We start from the raw sequence: 18,799 nt of genomic DNA, 5'->3' as shown, positions 1-18,799 counted from the left end.
GCTGGACTGACGCAATCCTACAAGCCAGATCTCATCCTAAGATCCTCAGGCACACATTTAGCTCTTCTTTACTTACTGTATATTCTTTTACTGTTTTGTTTTTTGTTGTTTTTTTGCCCTTGATCAACATTTGTTTATGGTTTATCTTTTCCACTTAACAAAATTTGTCCATATTCATCATTTTATTAATTTTTATTGAAGTGTCATTTATCCTTGAAAATCAGGCCGTGTTCACTATTATGTACTTCCTATTATTATACCGAACACTTTGCTTTTAGTTGATTTGTAAGGATATCTTTCTTAGAGTTGCATCAAGCTGAAACCATGTACACCGCACAGACTTCTTTCACAGACTGTGGGAGTCAATTATACCACTGTGATCTGGGCCATAGATTACCCTTTAACAATATAAGTATCTAATTACCGCCTTGCATCCTTTACGCCTCTTCTGCGCTCTTTAATCATTATCACCCACTGGCCTTGATCGCAGTATACAGACTTTAAATCTTTCGATATGCGCGCCCATATATATATATATATATATATATATATATATGAGCACATATTTTACTATTATCTGTGTGGAGCACCTGTGCACTCCAGCTGTGCCAGTCACTAATGGAGGGCACGTTTGCACAAAGGCTGTGTGTGGATGGTGAGGAAGAAGAGGAGGGGGCTTCAGAATTCAAATGTGCTCCTTTTACAAAGAGCTGTTGTATTTTGAGAGAGAATACATGTGAGAGTCTAATTAAGTAAATTTGTGGGCACTGGCAGAACAAATGAAGAAGACATAGATGGGCAGATGGAGAGACAGGACGACAGGTCTTTCGCGCATCCCACTATCTGTATCACTCGACAAGGTGTTTGAACCAACCTGATGTCCAGACGCCGCAGCATGGGATCAGCAGCCGTACCAAGTACCCAGATGGTGAAGACAATCATCAGCAGGGTGGTGGTGAAGATGGTGTGACTCACTTCTTTAGCTGTGACTTTTACAGCCAGTCTAAAAGCCACAGCCCCCCTCAAACCTGAGGCAAGAGAAGACATTTCTGAGCAAACAGCTGGACTAATGCCTTCCATTAAACCACCAGATAACCATCTACCAACCAATTACACAGAAACTGAGCCAGTTAATAACTCTGTCAATGGGTAACACATAACACCCTGACAGTCACTATCATTGACCACTTGCTGACCAGCAAATAGCCCTGAAACAAACTCCAAGATTTCTGTACAGTGGTGACATAATGCTTAAAGCCAAAACAATTCCCAGAGCAAATCCTTTTCTGCCACGAGAAAAAAAAGAAAGATGAGGGAGGTGATAGCGGCGACGGTGGGGGAGTTTTGAAAAATAGCAAAACAAGAGCTTTTTATAAAGAAACCTTACGTAAGACGTAAAGTGGGTCAGACAAGCAGAGAAACATGCTGCTGTGGCGCTACCCCACATCAAAGGTTCCCTTCTCCTGCATCATCAAATCATTCAGGGTGCCAACCGCTAGTCTCAGATACCTCAGATAAGTAAGACTAAGACTTCTATATATGCTTCCACTCACAGGTAACAAATAGATAAAAAGCTTCTTTAAAAAACATAAATCTCAAATTCAGACAGTATTGATTAATGCAAAAATTCTTCCTCCAACAAGGTGAATTATTCTAAACCCCGAGGTAGGTGCTGGTCTTTGTGTTCGCCTTAACTGACTTAATGCGCACACCAGCTCGCACTTGTTCCACAGAGGACACATTTTCTCAGCATCTCTACTCATGCCATTAGCTGCAGGCGAAGAGGAGAGTGGAATAATTAGAGCTTTCATGGGATAAATCAGGGTGAAAGTTTTCTTCTTGTCCCCCCCTTCTCTCGTAGCAAAAACAACAACTAGAATGAAAAGTGTACCTGCAAACATCATGAAGTGCTGGAACTTGCAAGGTATCTTGTTTGTGCGACCCAGGTTCAGCAGGAAAGATAAGGGGTAGATGTTGAATGCTCTTGAAATAAAGACGGACAGCTGTATGCATTGAATGCAGATTAAGGAGAACATTTATGAGACTTGCAGGTTTCACGGAAAGTTGATCATTCGGTCTTATACTGTCGAAAATCTGCCGGGGAATAAAAAAGTGCCGTAAATCACACTGGTTAACTGGATATCATTGATAAGTAATCAAATTTTTTGCTCAATTTTCTGCATCCAGAAATAAATAAATGCAACACTGTGAGGTCAGGCTATAGACGTCCACCTGTGAATAACACTAAATATTACGCATGTGCGCAAACACGCGAAGAAAAAAAATCTCTGGATATTTTCCGTTTGGGATGAAAACACGGCAACGTGGCACCATGCCGAGGCATGAAGCCAATCAGGCTGCGCCAGCTGTCTCTGCCCTCCACACACACTTTGATGTCTCACGTAGGATGAGACTGAATGCTAAGTGTCCTGGGCAGAAGTTATCAAGATGATATCTGTACAATTACCAGGGAGATAGCTGCCATCCAGGATACACGTCACGTCATCGGTCATGCTTTTAGAAGAAGTTAGAAATACAGCCTCAGATCCTCTCATAGGTTTTTTTTCCCCTTTTTGATAGTCTGACGTAAGTTAAGGGTAAGCTGAGTGAACCAAAGTGAAGAGGGTTTGGAAAGCTCTTTGCTCTTAAAAAAGAAAAAAAAAGATCCTCTTTGAAATTTGTTGCATAAAAACTAATCTGTGCAGACAGGTAACCCTTCTTTGGTATCAGAAAGAGAAGGGATTTGAGTTTATCCTTAGTAAGTCTAAATATAACGGTATAAATAAAGGGACCAATATTTTAGGCAGGACACCTCGGCCTGACAGGGCTATTACTAAAACAGTACTCCCTCGCACCCTGCAGTCAATATTACATCTCACGCACCCTATGGATTTTCAAAAGCAATATCCTGCTCCCAAAAGCAGTCATTTTTCTTTATCAAAGGCCTCTGAGCTATTCGAATGGAGGTAATTAAGCACTTTCATCTCAGCCTCATTTCCAATAAAGCCTATCTCTATTGTCACTGGCAAAGGCTGCAAGCTACAGCGATTAAAATCTACAGCATAACCAAAGAGCGATTAACAGGGTGGAATCACTGGGGTTATTTCTTTTTCATAGACACTTTTAGAGCCGTAAAACTGGAAACCGACATCCACTTATTCATGTTTGTCCATCCGGTTGATCTTCCTGTATATGTAGATAGCTAGCCGGAGCTTTTTAAAACTCCGATTAAATTCCTGTGCACTTGTTCCCCACATTTCCTGACTTCCATCTAATGAAGGCGGATTGCCAAAAACACATTTTAAAGAAATCAGACCCAATGCTCAAATCATTTGTTTCTTTTCTTTCTTTCTTTTTTTGCTGGACATAAGAGTACTGGAATAAAGAATCTGCTCAGTCAACTATTTCTACGGCCCCTTTGACCCTATGGTAGAAGATGGATTATAATAATAATTGCTGGCCATCTGGGCACTGGACTGTGAAAGAACAGCTCCTTGGAGTGCAGCCACTAGAGTCGCTCCTCCAGCATACACTATGGTCGTGCCAGCTCTCAGGAAAGGACAATTGTACAGCAAGCAGCCATCAGTCCATCACTGCCCAATCATTTCTCTCAGAAAGCAAAGCTGACGGATACAATAAAGCTTCTGAACACGAGACATCTGTTATGATAGTAAGATTTTTCTATTTATCATTAAAGAGCAGATCGTTTTTTGATAAGATGACTCGAGTTCTATCGCCATTGTACTCTGGTCTACAGAGGCTGCTGCCAGGGGAGAAACATATGCATCTCCTGCCTGTGATGGATTTCTTCCTGTATCATATTTGACACTATATGCAAAATATTAAATCTAGACAGAAGCTATGATCGTTGGATGTCTCCGAGCATATTTTTTTCAAAACCTGGCATTTATTTTTGATATCAACTGTGATTTTTTTCTGCTAAACAGCATAAACATCTAGATGTCAAGACTAGCTGATTAATGTAACAGCTTTTTGGTCTAATTTTAAACACTGTAAAGTGACAGAAAAGTAAGAAAAATGGCAAATTCTCTCATTTTCGTTGCTATAAGATAAACGTGAGGCGGCATGGTGGTGTGATAGTTAGCACTGATGTCTTACACCAAGAAGATTCAAATCAGCCAGGCAGCTTAGGGCTCGTTTGTGTAGAGTTTGCATATTCTCCTTCCCACAGTCCAAACACATTCATGTTAATTGGTGATTCTAAACTGGCTGTAGGTGTGAATGGTTGTCTGTCTCTCTGCATTAGCCCTAAAACTTGTCCGGGGTGGGGCTGCTTGCTCTACGATAGCTGGAATATTTTTGCTGATTAATTTTGTGCTTCGTTATTCACATTCACAATATGATTCATATTTGAAATGCAACCAATCAATATTTTCTCATTTTTGTGCAAAAGACAGAACAGAAAGCGTAAATCTTTACATCGTGTTAAAGATGCAGAAAAAGCTAAAACAGCGTCATCTTCAATCCACTAAATGAAAGAACGGTAAGATTATTTTAAACAGCAAAAAGATTTAAACAGTTTAATTACAGCGTTGCTAAAGAAAAACCAAACAAAAACATCAGTAACAATAAGAATCTGTAGAGATTTTGACTGCCAGAAACCAGCTGGATGACATTTGCAGAGCTCTCAAGATCACCGCCCCTCCCTCTCTCCCCCAAGGACTGGGGAAGTAACAGTATTGCAATGAGGTAGCAAGAAATACAACAGGATAACCAGTATGATCTACTAAATGACTTGTCATTAAACTAATAGGAGACAGAACTGAGTCCTATTCCTGAGATGGGAGTGGAATTCAGAAGCTGCACAACAGGGGGTAAAGTCCTCTGTCATACAGCAGAAAAGGATACAAGTGCCCCAGAAATGAAGTATGGTTCAAATTTATGGCAAGTGAACTTCAACAATATATATCCCATGTAGCCGAAGATGGAAATCTCCCCGAGGAAGTTGAAGACTTCAAAGAGCTGCAAATTATAAAAGGAATTGAGAGGATCATGAGAGAGATGTGTGTATGCTTGCTGTTAGAAACACATAAATCTATTTACAGAGTTTCATTCTGGGTATCTGCCTCCCCTTGAGGACAAATGGGCCAAACAAGCAGGGCACAAGTGAGTGTTTATGGTTAGGCCATATTAAGGTTAAGGTAGGGGTCAGAATCAGCCGAGCACTGAGTACACAATGAGTGACATCCTCTGAAAAAACAACTTTGTGTGCCGAAAGATGGCTGAAAGTGAAGTAGAGGAATGGATAAATAGCATTAGATCTGTACAAACACGACAAATCCAGTGTTTATGTTATTCCCTTTGAGGCGGCAGCTGCAAACATCTACAGCTCGAGGGCATAATGTGGTTTCCTGTAACAGCAGACATGTTCTTGTCATCATCTTTGTGTGAAATAATTTCATTTGAAGCGTACTGGGGATAAAACAGCACATCTTTAGGGACCCAAAAAGTCATATGCTAATGAACTCTGCTTTTTATTATTAGATTATTACAACTCATCGACTCAGGCTCCAGCTTGTCATGTTCTAAGCCAAGCTGAGGAACTTTGGTGTCATATACTGTTCATACAATGGCATTAAAGAGATGATACAATTTCATTAACCATATTTTTTATTTCTTATATGATTTAGAGCTCTGGTTAAAAAAAAAGATATCCAGCTGAATAAGTGCACTTTTTGGGGATCATAGAAAGAAAAGTATCGGTCCCACTAGCTATTCAACTACTGCCTGTATACACTCAATCACATTTTACCATAAGCTGCATGTATAAACCCTAAAAAATACAGATAGAGGCATTCTGCCAAGTGAACATGCTCTCCTGCATAGCCAGTCCACTTTATAGGCAGAGGCTTCAACTGTGCTGCCTTTTAGGAGTGTCTGTGATAAACAGTTAGCTGCACTATGGTGCTGATAATGAATAATAAATGCACAAATAAGTATATGTGTGTACTTCTGATTTGTTTTGCTCCTCTATGAAGCTTGCTGGCAAAGTGTGACAGTGTGCTAGCCTCCATCTGTGCTCAGCCTTTTAAGTAGATAGCTGGAGACTGATGTCCCACACGGACGCCCGCTGGACAACTGAGCACTAATGGCAATTAATGAGCGCGAACTGCAAATGCTGGCGACAAGAGTCATTCTACACAAACGAGAAGACTAAAAATGACTGTCAAGCAAAAGGAAAACAAGTTTCAGTTGCGCTCCGTTAACCCACCTGCTTGATCCTTGCCCTGCCCTCAGAGGACAAGTTGAGAACTGTGTACCTTGCCTGACTCAAGCCGCAAAACATCACTGCCACAATACCTGAAAGATAAACAATACTTCTGAAATGAATGAAAATTCAAAAATGATATAGCCCCCCCCCCCCCCCCCCCCCCCCCACCACCACCACCCCCCCAAACATCCACAGCATCTTCTAAATGTGAACATTTACATTTTGTGGACAAAGCTCATAGATGAGAATCCTGTCAACAGCAGGGAGTTGATAATGCGCCGGATCTGATCAGCTGAAAGTATGCAAAACCACTTATATGTGCATATATTAGTAATCAGGATGAGAGAATCTGTATGTTTGGGAGCTGCTTAACACACAGAGGCTTGAGACTTGTCACGCTGAGAATATGGTGTAGGAGGTTCTACCATCACAGGAGGATCATTTCTGAAAAGAGCTTTTGTCTCCATGGTTCAATCCATGTTTTTTTGTTAACAAGCCAGAGATGCCGACATTCAGAAAAAAGTGGGGAGATGAGGACAAAGATAAATTAAATAAAAGCACTGTTAGAGTAATTCATGTAAGCACTGGTTTATAACATCCAAAAATTAAGCCCTCCTGTGTGCAGCCACTCATATAAAAATTAACCGGATCAGACCAGCCCAACCTTGCATCCACCCACTCTCCTGGTTCCAATAAAAATGTGCTGCCCAAACCAACTCAAGCATATTTATATATCTGATAAAAACATTTACTTGTCCAGATACATGAGGCTCTGGAAACGATTAAAAAAAAAAGTTTTAAAAGTGATATAATCACAATCACAATGTCAGTTGCGTGGGAGGAGATACTAACAAAAAACAAATGCACGACAAGCAAAGTACAAAAGGGAAAGACGTACAGACAGCAGCCTCTGCTCCTAAGACAGAGGGTGGAGAGAGTGATTAGGCTCACAGGGGAGGCTGGTTGGACCAGAGAGCTAGAGTTTGAAGCACAAAGCATGAAAGGTGGGCTGCTGCCTCGCAGGACACGCTTGGTTCATTGCAGAAATTCGATTTCACATTTTAGCTTCCTTCGCATTGAGCGAATAACAGAAGGTGGAAAAATGTGAAACTGCTGCGATGGGTATAGCAATAGGTAGAAGACAGGGTTGGCTGTAATAAATATGGCAGCAGAGACAAAATAGCAGCTGTGGTTCAGACTGCTAAATTAAGCCAGTCCATTAGTCTCTCTTCACCATCCGCCTTTACATCGGGATGCTGACATGGACCTGCACTATGCTAGTTCCAGTAATGCTTGGTCAAAATATACCTCTTAGCATTGTGCAACGCCATCTAATGGAGCACGCCATCGTGGCAGATCTCATTTTGGTTCCATTTGGTTGGGGGCAACAACATCGTCCTTGGTTTACATAACACTGACAGAGATAACACATCACCTGTCTGCTGCATTAAGTCTCTTTCTAAGTCTTTTCCACACAGAGCACTTTGCAACAGATTAGATGCTTCTCATAATGAGCAGTTGTGAGGGGCATAAGATTAATGACAGCAGGGCTCCCTGCAAGGCTGAGGGTCATTAGACACACCCTCACTAAACTCTAGCAATTAACAGAGACAGAAAGAGCTTCGATTACCAAAGGACACCAGGGAGGACTCGCATCAGTCATTGCATTCTTTGGTATGATGTGCTGCCTCATCTCAAAGCGACCATTAAACGCCTTTACCGTTAATGCTGTATAGGGTATAGGGTACCATTCATCACCGAAACAGTAATTTTCACTACCTAGACAACAATATCAGCATTAAACTAGATTTTATAACAGTAAAGGTTTCAGGTCAAAACAAAGTATTAAAACCAGCCCAGGAAATGCATGTAGAAATATACTTCCACTAGAAAACTAGAGGCTCTGAGAATTACCGACTGAGGTTTTTCTGTGGTGCGACTCCCACACTGGGCAGTATTTAAAATGCGCTTTATAAACAGGGCATCTGGAATTTAATGGACAAAGGTCAAGCTTTTTCATTAAAACCATCTTCTCTGCCTCCACAGGCCACAGGGAGCAGTGCCAAGGAAGAGAGAGCATTAATACTAATGTGCGCTAATGTATACTCGACTTATATTTCAAAACAACATTACACCACATCAGTAAAGAAACAGAAGACAATTCTAGGCAGCAGAGTCGAGAAATGGTCTTTTCCAAACATGAGCTTGCAAAGATACGTCATTACTTTGACTTTCTTAAAGAGCAGCCACTCTGGGTAAGGACCTGTAAGTGGTGTCATCTCCAAACTAAAACTACAAGCGTTCTCAGGGAGAAGCAGCTATTTTAAAGTAAGAAGAATAGGACTGGTACTTCCAGTTGTCTGTGATGAGAAGATTCTTGGAACAATGCAAAACACTTTGTTGGTTAAAGAGTGCATCTGACTGAGAGATCACTGACTGTACAGGGAGTGTTGGTTGATTGACAAAAAAAACCAAAAAACTGAATCTTGTATGCAAGCAGGGAATTGTGCAGATGGTCATGACTGGACAGCAGTATGTGCGCACATTATTTCCAGGTTTTTGGAGTGTGAGTGGAAACAGAAAATGCCTTGAAGCCAGTCAAACAGATGCTGGGTGTCACTGATACTGTAGAGCAGTATGCGAGCCAGCGGGAGCAGTTGAGAAGAGACGCCTGAGGGGAGAAGGGCAGCTACCCAGAGCACTGACATGGCCACAGACACACAAACAACATAAGTCACACAGTGTTCACCTGATAGCCGGCAGGCTTCAGCCGAGAGGTAGCTGCTCCAGGACAGCAAGAAGAAGACTGACGTTTCCAGGAGGGGATTTTCATGCAGCCGAGTGAATTTGGTGAGGTGAAATGAAAGTTAAAGATACATAAGATAATCATGAAGTATTTAACACTTTGCATCAGGCCAGGGTTCATATTGCAAATGCAGGACAAATTTCCCACTGTTGCACAAGTGCATTCCAGTGCTACAGTCTGGAGAAACTGTGGTACGCTGCCTGCAAAAATAAAGCAACTGCAAATAGTGCTCAACAAGCCAGGGGATCGCCCATACAGAGTAAACGCGGGCAGTGAGCTCCACTGTCCCACATCCCCTCCGGCAAAGCTTGGGTGCAAACCATAGAGCAATATTTTACACGGTGTTCTGGGCAAAACAGTAGGCACTAGAATTTTCATATTTCTGACAGCCACATAGAAAGAAACGAAGGGTAAGTTTGGCTACTGGAAATATTACAAAGTTAGGCCTGAAGGGTATTTAATAGGCTGCGCTTAAAATACTCCTCGGGCATGCAATAATAAAAATACACCTTCTTAAGCCTGATTGTTTTTGTAATTAATAAGGACAGGTGTGGTTATTAATTAAAAGATAAATGAGCAACTACACATCAAGGTGAATTTCTTTAACAAATAGCAGACACAAGAGCAGGATGCTGCTATGGTTAGCATCAGCAAAATCTAATAAATGCTCACTTTGTGGTTTGCCTACACCCAGAGATTAGTCACTGTAAATAAGAGCTGAGTCCTGGCCCAAACCCCTCATGACACATTCCCATTTTTCATCCTAAAGTCTAATTACTTGAAGATCAGAGAGAAACGCCGGACGACGGCGCAAGTCAAAACTTCATCATAGGCTATTGGCTTGATTGACGACCTCTCTGTAGCCATTAATGTCGCAGGAGCACTTTAGACTTTAGCTGCATCGCTTTTGTTGGTAAAAGTGGTACAGTAGGGGTTTGTTAGAGAAGCAATTATAGTGTTGAGGAACAGGATATACTGCGGCGGATGCTGAGGTGATAATTGAGTCTGGGGTGTAGAGGCAGAGATGGGACGGGATGAAAAGGATATGAGGGCTGTTATTACTGTGAAAATGAGACCTAAGAGGAAGGAGCCAATGAGCACTATGAGAAAAAAAACAAAGGCGTGGAGAAAGGCAGTGGGGTTGAAGATGAGTTCTGCATTCATCTGGGTGTAGGTGGTGATGGCACTAGGAGAAACATGAAGCAAATGCAAACAGAGCCGTTATGGAACAAAAACAAGCCAGAGGCATAATTACAACAGAGACACTTTGATTGCTACAGATGCTGAGAATACAAATTAAAAAAAAAACAAAAACGTTTATGACTCTGCAATAAGAACAGTCATCAGAAATATGACCAACTGGGTTCTTAGTGGAAAACAATGAGCATAAATTTACATTCTTATTATGCTGAGCTAAGTGCTATTTACTGGAGTCATTCCTTTTTTAGATTACATGGTTTCCCTTAGAACTTCCATCTTTTCCCGAAAAAGAAAAAAAAAATATTAGGATTTTTTCTTTGTTTCAGAGACATCTCAGTGTAGTTAGTAAGAAACAAGTAAAAAAAAAAAAAAAAAAAAAAAAAGATGGCAGCATTATTCACACTGCTATAAATATTTACTTTGTGAGAGGAAGGGAGGCCTCCATATGGAAGTCATTGAGTGCAAAAGAGGCCTCACAGGGAGGACAGAGGGAGGAAGAAATTGTGTGCATGTCTGTGTGTGGTGGGATGGAGGGGGTGCCTGTGGTAATGCAAGCCCAGACAAGCGACCAAGAGAGTGGCTGATGAACCAGTCTGCCTTTGTGGAATGACACAGTCTCTTTAGCCGGCAAAGACCCTCCCATGTACTCCCCCGTGGACTTAGATTGTTTTAAATGAAACACAAACTATGGAATCAGCAAAAACGGTAGCAAAGTGGCACTTGTTTTGTTTCCCTGCATTTAATGGGACCCAGAGCTACTGCTCACAGTAAAGAAACAAACACACCGCACACAGCATCTGGTAGCCACTCATATATACTGTAAGTATAAGATGTCTTATACTCCTACTAACATTAAAATAGTTTTGTTTCTGCAATTTCAGTACCATCAGGCTGGAATGAGCAAGCACACATCACAACAGGCCCTAATCTCTATAGCGGGAGGGGAAGAATCAGTCAAGCTATGGTAATGAGCTCAGCATGCTGAAAAGGGGAAATCTATTACCCCCCTCTCCTCCCTGAAAAGAAAGACTCCTGTGGTGCATTTGCCCACTAGTCAGTGATCAGAGTGACCTTCTGGAGACTGTAACTTCAGATGGTTTGGGCTGTAATCCCAGTTGAGATCCCAAGATGTTAAAGCAGGACCTGGCTGAATGGTGGCTGGGTCAGGGCTGCTGGAGCAGGACGTTTTGCGACTGTGAGATGGCACATCAGCGTAAGGTTGAGCTGCTCTGGGAGCTTGTTAAAATTCTAGTGCCAGGACCCTGCCTGGCTCACTAATAAGGGCCAGCTTTGTGCATGGGGCCAGGGCGACCGGCAGGCGAGTGACCAAGTCGAGTGAAAGGAGATGGCATGTAGGCTGGTCACGCCACTCTAAGAACAAACAGAACACTATCTGACTCTTTGTCTGGGAAGAATTGCAGGCTCCCTCCTCCACCGTACAATGTACACAATGCAACAATTTGCGCTCCCCTTCTAGGAATTGGCAAGCATATTTATTCAATTGGAAAGCGAGATGTCAGAATGTCAGGTTCTATATATTTGCATCAGTCTTTTTAAAGATAATAAGCACAGATGTTATCTCTCCTCCTGCTTTATTTGTGTGTCTGCCTGCTTGTCTGTGACTGTGGAGATGTGAGTTTTCGCCCCTCTCTGTCTCCGGCTTGCCATCTGCTTTCACATCTACACGACTAGCTCTGCTCACTAGCATTGTGTAAACAGAGCAGACAATGACAGCAATGTGCGAGGACAGAAGCATGCATAGTTTTGTAAAAAGCTGGAGAAAAGGGGAAAGAATTAAGCAAATGAAATGCATGGAGAATGCATGACTGCATCCTGGCTGCTCTGAGTTTCCAAGAATTTTGTGTTGTATTCTTCCAAAGTCAACATTAGCTATGATAACCAAGTTCGCAGCATGGGACTGTCTCTTTACTCTGGCATTAAGGACCTAAATGAGATGCTGATAGTGCTTGGGGCAACTCACTTATGCAGTTCGCTGCATAGTATTTAAGGGATTGTTGCTGTTTTCCTTAAAGCTGGCAGCACCCACTCAGGCTTCCTTCCTCCACATCCGCCCCCATAATGCCATTTGGAGAAGTCTGAGCACCCACGCAATTAAACCTTGAAATAGATTGCATTCTCTGGGCTTGGAGAAATACTAAAGCAAAATACTCACTGTGTCAGGACGATGGCAACGGCATCATTCAGGACACTCTCGCCAAACAGCAGCATGTGCAGATCCAAGTCCACACGCAGATCTGATAAAAGGCCAAGGACTGAGACTTTAAAAAAGAAAGAAAAACAAAACAGGAGAAGTGTTGCTATTAATGGCCGCAGGAAGTAGAGCAACTTGAAGAGAAAAAGAAAAACTACTCAGTTAATTACACAGCAGAAGTGTCCTCCAGTATCTCCTGTGCTATTACAAAGAAGAGAAAGTACAAGAATTAATAAGTAAGCTGACAAAAAACTACAGTATGACGACAGCAGCGGGATAAAGATTTTGACAACTGGGCAAACTAAGCAAAGATTTGTTCAAGCTAAACAGGATGTAGAAATTACACAATGACTTGGGAAAGATAATATCTATGTTTGTTAATGATACATGAACAAATTAAGCGCATTGCTCATCATAATCTTTTTTCCCCACTGTAACAACTGGAAATTGGAGTATGAAAGAAAAATGCAAAGTTTAACATAAGTGGAACGTTACATTTCTTTGTTTTTTAGGATCCAAGCATTGAGTGATGTGAGGGTTTTGGAGTGCTACACATGTTTGAAAACTCATGAAACTTTACATTATGTGAGTGGGCCTTAGCAAGAGAAAGACCCTTTAAAGTGTAAGTAACCAACATGCGATATTTCTTATCTACATGCATGAAATTATGCAGCCACTTTTAATATTCAATGAAATAAAAACAGATTCTTAGATACATGCGTAAACCCAATAGGAAGCCTACCATTTTTAGTTTCCCCCTTTCCATAGACTCTACTCTACCCAGCTGCCCACCAAGAATGAAATTATCAGTTTTTACGATCTATCCTGTGATGATAAAGGTTAAGCCTTTTGAGTTGTAACCGAATAGTGTGTCATTTTCATGGTCCAATGATGAGTTTGGATGTTTTGCTACAAATTATAAAGTTGTTGTATCTCCAATATAAATACTTCAATCTGCCTTAAACTTCCTATACTGTTTAATAGTCTCAAACATGACAAGCATTGCTTTTACATTACATTGAAATGGGCAATCTGCATATAGTAATGGTCTAAATCAACATGACATACAGTTACTTGGTGTTCTCTAATGCTACATCATGGACACAATGCATATTGTTTTACAAAAAGAAAAAGTAAATTATTTAATTATTATAATTTTATCATAGTTTTTGGCCTATATTGTGTCATTGGATCAATCACCTATACATTACAGTTATGGGAAAATGTAGACTGTCTTTCAATTCTAAGGTTTTATGTAACTGAACATAACAAATATAATCTGGTCTTCCCAGGACTTAAAGTTTATGGCAGTACAAGTAGAAAAATATTGAACTGAAACATGAAGCATGGCGTGTTTGGAAGGCTTGTAATGTGACAGCACGGCTTACGTTTGCAAAGTTGCATCTGGACAAACCACAAAACATCTGCAACGATAACCTTTGGACAGCTGAGACCAAAGTAAAGACATATTGTACAACAGTGGTCACCAACCTTTTCTGCGCCACGGACCGGTTTAATATCAGACAACATTTTCATGGACCGGCCTTTAAGGTGTCTTAGATAAAGACAAAAAAATAAAATGATACCACCAAGACGAAAACAGTGGTATTTTTTCACTGTGTAATTGTGTAACTTTATTAGCAGCGTCCTCCTGAAATGCACCAACAACATTGAGAGTAACATCCTCTCTGCTGTTGTACAGTCCCATGTTTGTTGACAACAAAACACAACACATCGGCATCAACACCATACTCTACCAACTCTCAAGCACAGCAATAACCAGTATTTAAGTTATTGCTTGTAAAGTTGGTTCTTTAAACTACTGAGTCATCAGGCATAGTTTAATAATCTGATTCTACATGTTGACTTAGTGTTTGTTAAATGAACAATGGATGATACAATACAATACAGTTTTATTTATATAGCACGTTTAAAAACCTGAAGGCAGACCAAAGTGCTTCACAGTTATTAGGGGAGAAAGAACATTCAAGTCAATAACAGGGTACAGATCAGGCACTAGCACAGACAGAATGGAGGCACCAATAGACCAGAAGAGTTAAATAAAATTGGTATCAAACCCCAATACAGAAAGAAGGAAGGTCAGATCGTGAATACAAAATATCTACTAAGAAGATAAAAACAGCAGTAAAATTAATAATAAAACAATAAATTTAATATAAAGTTTAAAAAGGGTATTAACTGGTCAGGAAAGCCAGGTCAAATAAGAATGCTTTCAATCTTGATTAAAAGGATTGGATAGAGTCCAAGGCACGAATAGAAGCAGGGAGGCTGTTCCAAAGGTTGGGTGCAGCTGAAGCAAAGGCACGATCACCTCTGGTCTTCAGTCTAAACTTAGGTTGGGCCAGGAGTAATTGATCTGATGATCTTAATGCACGACAAGGAGTGTACAAATTGAGGAGGTCGGTGAGGTAACTGGATGCAATATTATTCAGGATTTTAAAAGTGAGTAGCAAAATTTTAAACTCAATGCGATATTTGATAGGTAACCGGTGTAGATCAACAAGAGCTGGAGTAATAGGATCAGATTTTCTGGCTCCAGTAAGAAGGCGAGCCACAGCATTCTGAAGCTGCAGCCTTCGATGAGAGAAGGCTTGGAGACCACAGTAGAGAGAATTGCAATAGTCTAACCAGGAGGTCACAAAAGTGTGGATAAGTTTTTCCAGGTCCCTGTGTGGTATATAATGCTTAGCTTTAGAAATCCGGCGCAATTGAAAGAAGCCAGATTTAACTACAGATGACACTTGGTCAAAGGAGCTTGCAAAGAAAGGCGTCCGGACTTCTTTAAGTTGCTTGAAGACGTTTCACCTCTCATCCGAGAAGCTTCTTCAGTTCTAAGGTCAAATGGTGGGGAGTCCCAGATTTAAACCTAGTGGGAGTGACCCCCCACAGAGGGACAAAAGGACCCCTGATGATCCTCTAATCGCCTGAGCCAAGGTGTGAAACTGGGTGTGGGTCCCAATCAGCCAGAGTTTCGGGTGTGTTCATTGTGAAATCTGGCCCCACCTTATCATGCAAATTCCTGAGGTCAGATGGCCCAGGATGTGAGTGGGCGTTAAGGCGTCTGGGAAGGGAACTCAAAACTGGATTATAGATGGCAGAGAGTTGGTGTCGTAAACCACCGCCTCTGTTCAAAGATGGTCGCTCACAGTGGACATAGATGGCTTCTTTCACTCCTCTTTCAAACCATCTGTCCTCTCTGTCCAAAATGTGAACATTGGCATCCTCGAAAGAGTGTCCTTTATCCTTAAGATGCAGATGGACTGCTGAGTCTTGTCCTGTGGCGGTGGCTCTTCTGTGTTGGCTCAGGCGATTAGAGGATCATCAGGGGGTCCTTTTGTCCCTCTGTGGGGGGTTACTCCCACTAGGTTTATATCTGGGACTCTCCACCATTTGACCTTAGAACTGAAGAAGCTTCTCGGATGAGAGGTGAAACGTCTTCAAGTAACTTAAAGAAGTCCAGACGCCTTTCTTTGCAAGCTCCTTTGACTACGATGACCTGGATGACTGAGAACCTTCACAGCCATACAGATGACACTTGCTTATCGAGCTTAAAGGAGCTGTCCAAGTAGACACCCAGGTTACGTATAGAATCAGAGAGAGAGTTAGCAGCAGGGCAACAAGCTGGTCGAACACCATAACTTCAGTTTTTTTCTCATTTAAAATGAGAGAATTATCTGACAGCCAATCTTTGACCTCTCTCAGGCAATCGAACAGGAAGTGCAGTGATGCTGACAGATCATCAGTCAGTTGACAATAAATTTGAATGTCATCAGCGTAAAAGTGATAAGAAATATTGTATTTTTCAAATATGCAGCCCAAGGGTAGCATATACAAAGAGAATATTAAAGGGCCCAATGGCAAATTAGTATCAGCACAAACCAAATAAACAAATAGTTTTACAAAAATTACATTCATTTATGCCAAAGTTTAAAATCTCAAACATGAAAATCATGTTTAAATTTGAAATCCACTTACAATATAATTAAAACAAAGTCCAGAACCGTGTCTGTGTGTTTCATGGGCCACATTTCCTGTGTTTAAAAGACATAATATACAACATTGCTGGTTTGCTGGGAGGAGTAGTGAGAGTAGACATATGAAAGACTGAATTTCTTGACATGATTCAGATACACTTAGCCACTCACAGTTACCAGCTGCTACAATTACTTGTATCCTTTTTTTTTAGAGCTGCAGGTGTTGCTGTTTCATATCATACTCATTTTCAGTGACCGTGAATATACATCGACATACACTCTTTAGCTTGAGGCATTAATACAGTTTTCACTACAGAGAGCGATAACAACTAGGTTACTGGGAATCAGAGGAAGCTGGCTGTGAAAAAAGATAAGATTGTGTGGTGCTTTAAATAAAAGATTAACTCACTGCTAGAAAAAACTGCTACCTGAATATACTGTTTATACTGACCCTGCTGGCAGCTTTGAGCTTGTCTGTCCCTCCCTGAACTTTATTCCGGTTGAAGAGCTTTTGAGCATCTCAACAGGAACCAGACAACTTCAGATCTTTTTCATTTTGAGCTCACAGGTTGACTGATTACTACGCTTCGGTACACTGTGCTTAATTCCCCAATGCGCAGTGTACTTACAGGTTGCAGTGGAGATTTTCCTGCATTTAAATGGATATGTTGAGCATTGAATTATAACTTGTGATGCAAGCTTGGAGCATGTTGAATGTTTAATGTTGAATGCATAGCTCCAACTGGCAGTTGTGGTAAGGGGAAAAAGGGGGAGGATGGGGGGCAGGTTTTACATTAAAGTAGTTATGAAATAAGTAAGACTTGAAGTAAAAGAAGGAAATTTTTGGAGGACAAGTACCGACTCATCTGTCAGACTAAAATGAAAGATTTGCCACAATTATGGGATAAACTCCCATAAATGGGAGAAAATGAAGGTGAATGCAATGACAGCGTGCATGCATGAATGAGCATTCTCCCAAATGGTGAGTTGTAGGGAAATTCAGCAACGCCTTAATGGCTTGTCTCACCACTCTCCCTTTCTCTTTAGATAGTGAACTCCTGACCACTGAGCTTTACTGAGGTGAGAGACGCCTGTCATTCTGTGCCCATTTTCATTGGATTTTTTTGGTGACTTATTGGATATATTGTCAGTATGCTCTTGGATGAATTATGGAAGGTTGTCCATTACTTTCAGTGTTCTCTATTTTTTACTCTTGTCTTCTCCATCTGTATATATTTGTTTCCTGCTCTTTAACATATGCCTAGCTGCTGGAGCTACTCTCCCAGTCTATCACAGGACTTATGGCTCCTGTTTGTACTGGTACCACTTTGGACCCTTCATATTTGTTTCGGTTGATTCTTTAACCCCTCTCAGTCTTCCTTATAGTGCTGTCACATGGGATTCCCACATCTATTACCGCTGTCCTCTTCTGCTCCTCGTCAACTACTACTGTGTCTGCTTGTTTGGTTGGCAGCTGCTTGTGAATCTGGAACTTAAAATTCCATAAGATCTCTTTTTCTAAACCACTTCTGGTGGTGCGTTCCATCAGTGCTCGAGGAAGTCTGACCCACAGTCAGCACAGATGCTCCTGGACACTATCCTAGGCACTTTTAATTCCCCTGTGTGCTTGTTGATCTTACATATTACAACTACTGTCTGGATTTAGTGGCATCTTTACTGTTCTGTTGCATCAGGTGTGTTCTGACGTCACCATGTGTCACCACCACTGTGCTATCCCTTAGGCCTTTTCTAGTGACTGGCAGTATTTGTTGATGCCAGCCAGTTTCTTTGAATGATACTTCCAATGGATTCCTCTTCATCTTCTGCTATCTGGCACATGTAGGGTTCATTTTTCTATTTTAACCATGGATTTTCCTTCTATTATCCTAAATTGTAAGTCTGACACACATTAATTCTCTGGCCCTCTTTTTTTTGCTCATAGATTCTCAGAGTTCTTGACTTTAAGTTGAATATAGCTGAGGACTTCCCATGTCTTGACATAAGTAGCTTCTATCTCCCCTTCTGTCCAGCTTACTTTAGGCTTTAGGCAATTTGATGTAAGAGCAGAATAGACAGGTGCTGCTGACAATGGCTTCATTCTATTTAGCCATTTCAGTGAACCAGCATTTATAACACCAGGCTATCCATAGTGACCCTGAATGGTTATAAAAGTATGAAAATGAGGTAAATTATATGCTACAATATGACTATTGCAGTCGTCATATCTCAACCCACTGAACGCCAGTGGGCGACCTTTGATTACCCTATTAAAGCACGACTTCACAACTCTCATTAAAGCAGACATTTAGGCAATATCTTTGGGAAAATCGGTATTTAGTTGTGGTTGGTTTCCT

At 41.2% G+C, this 18,799-nt stretch overlaps 1 protein-coding gene across 1 annotated transcript in view; it reads right to left on the bottom strand.

Moving 5' to 3' along the window:
- The window catches only part of LOC101484026 (sodium/hydrogen exchanger 9), a 63,318-nt gene that overhangs the window by 31,156 nt on the left and 13,363 nt on the right, over positions 1–18,799 (bottom strand). Inside the window, exons 6-12 of the mRNA XM_004546784.3 lie at positions 12,412–12,517; positions 10,086–10,224; positions 8,982–9,087; positions 6,233–6,321; positions 4,870–4,983; positions 1,892–2,003; positions 875–1,028 (exon numbers count right to left, since the gene is read on the bottom strand). Of these exons, the coding sequence (XP_004546841.3) occupies positions 875–1,028; positions 1,892–2,003; positions 4,870–4,983; positions 6,233–6,321; positions 8,982–9,087; positions 10,086–10,224; positions 12,412–12,517 (820 nt within the window). The remainder of the gene's footprint in view (positions 1–874; positions 1,029–1,891; positions 2,004–4,869; positions 4,984–6,232; positions 6,322–8,981; positions 9,088–10,085; positions 10,225–12,411; positions 12,518–18,799) is intronic.

Source organism: Maylandia zebra, linkage group LG9 (genome assembly GCF_041146795.1).
Source record: "Maylandia zebra isolate NMK-2024a linkage group LG9, Mzebra_GT3a, whole genome shotgun sequence".
Taxonomy (NCBI): domain Eukaryota; kingdom Metazoa; phylum Chordata; class Actinopteri; order Cichliformes; family Cichlidae; genus Maylandia; species Maylandia zebra.
Note: the sequence above shows the minus strand (reverse complement) of the source record. Positions and strands in the feature narration are given on the sequence as shown.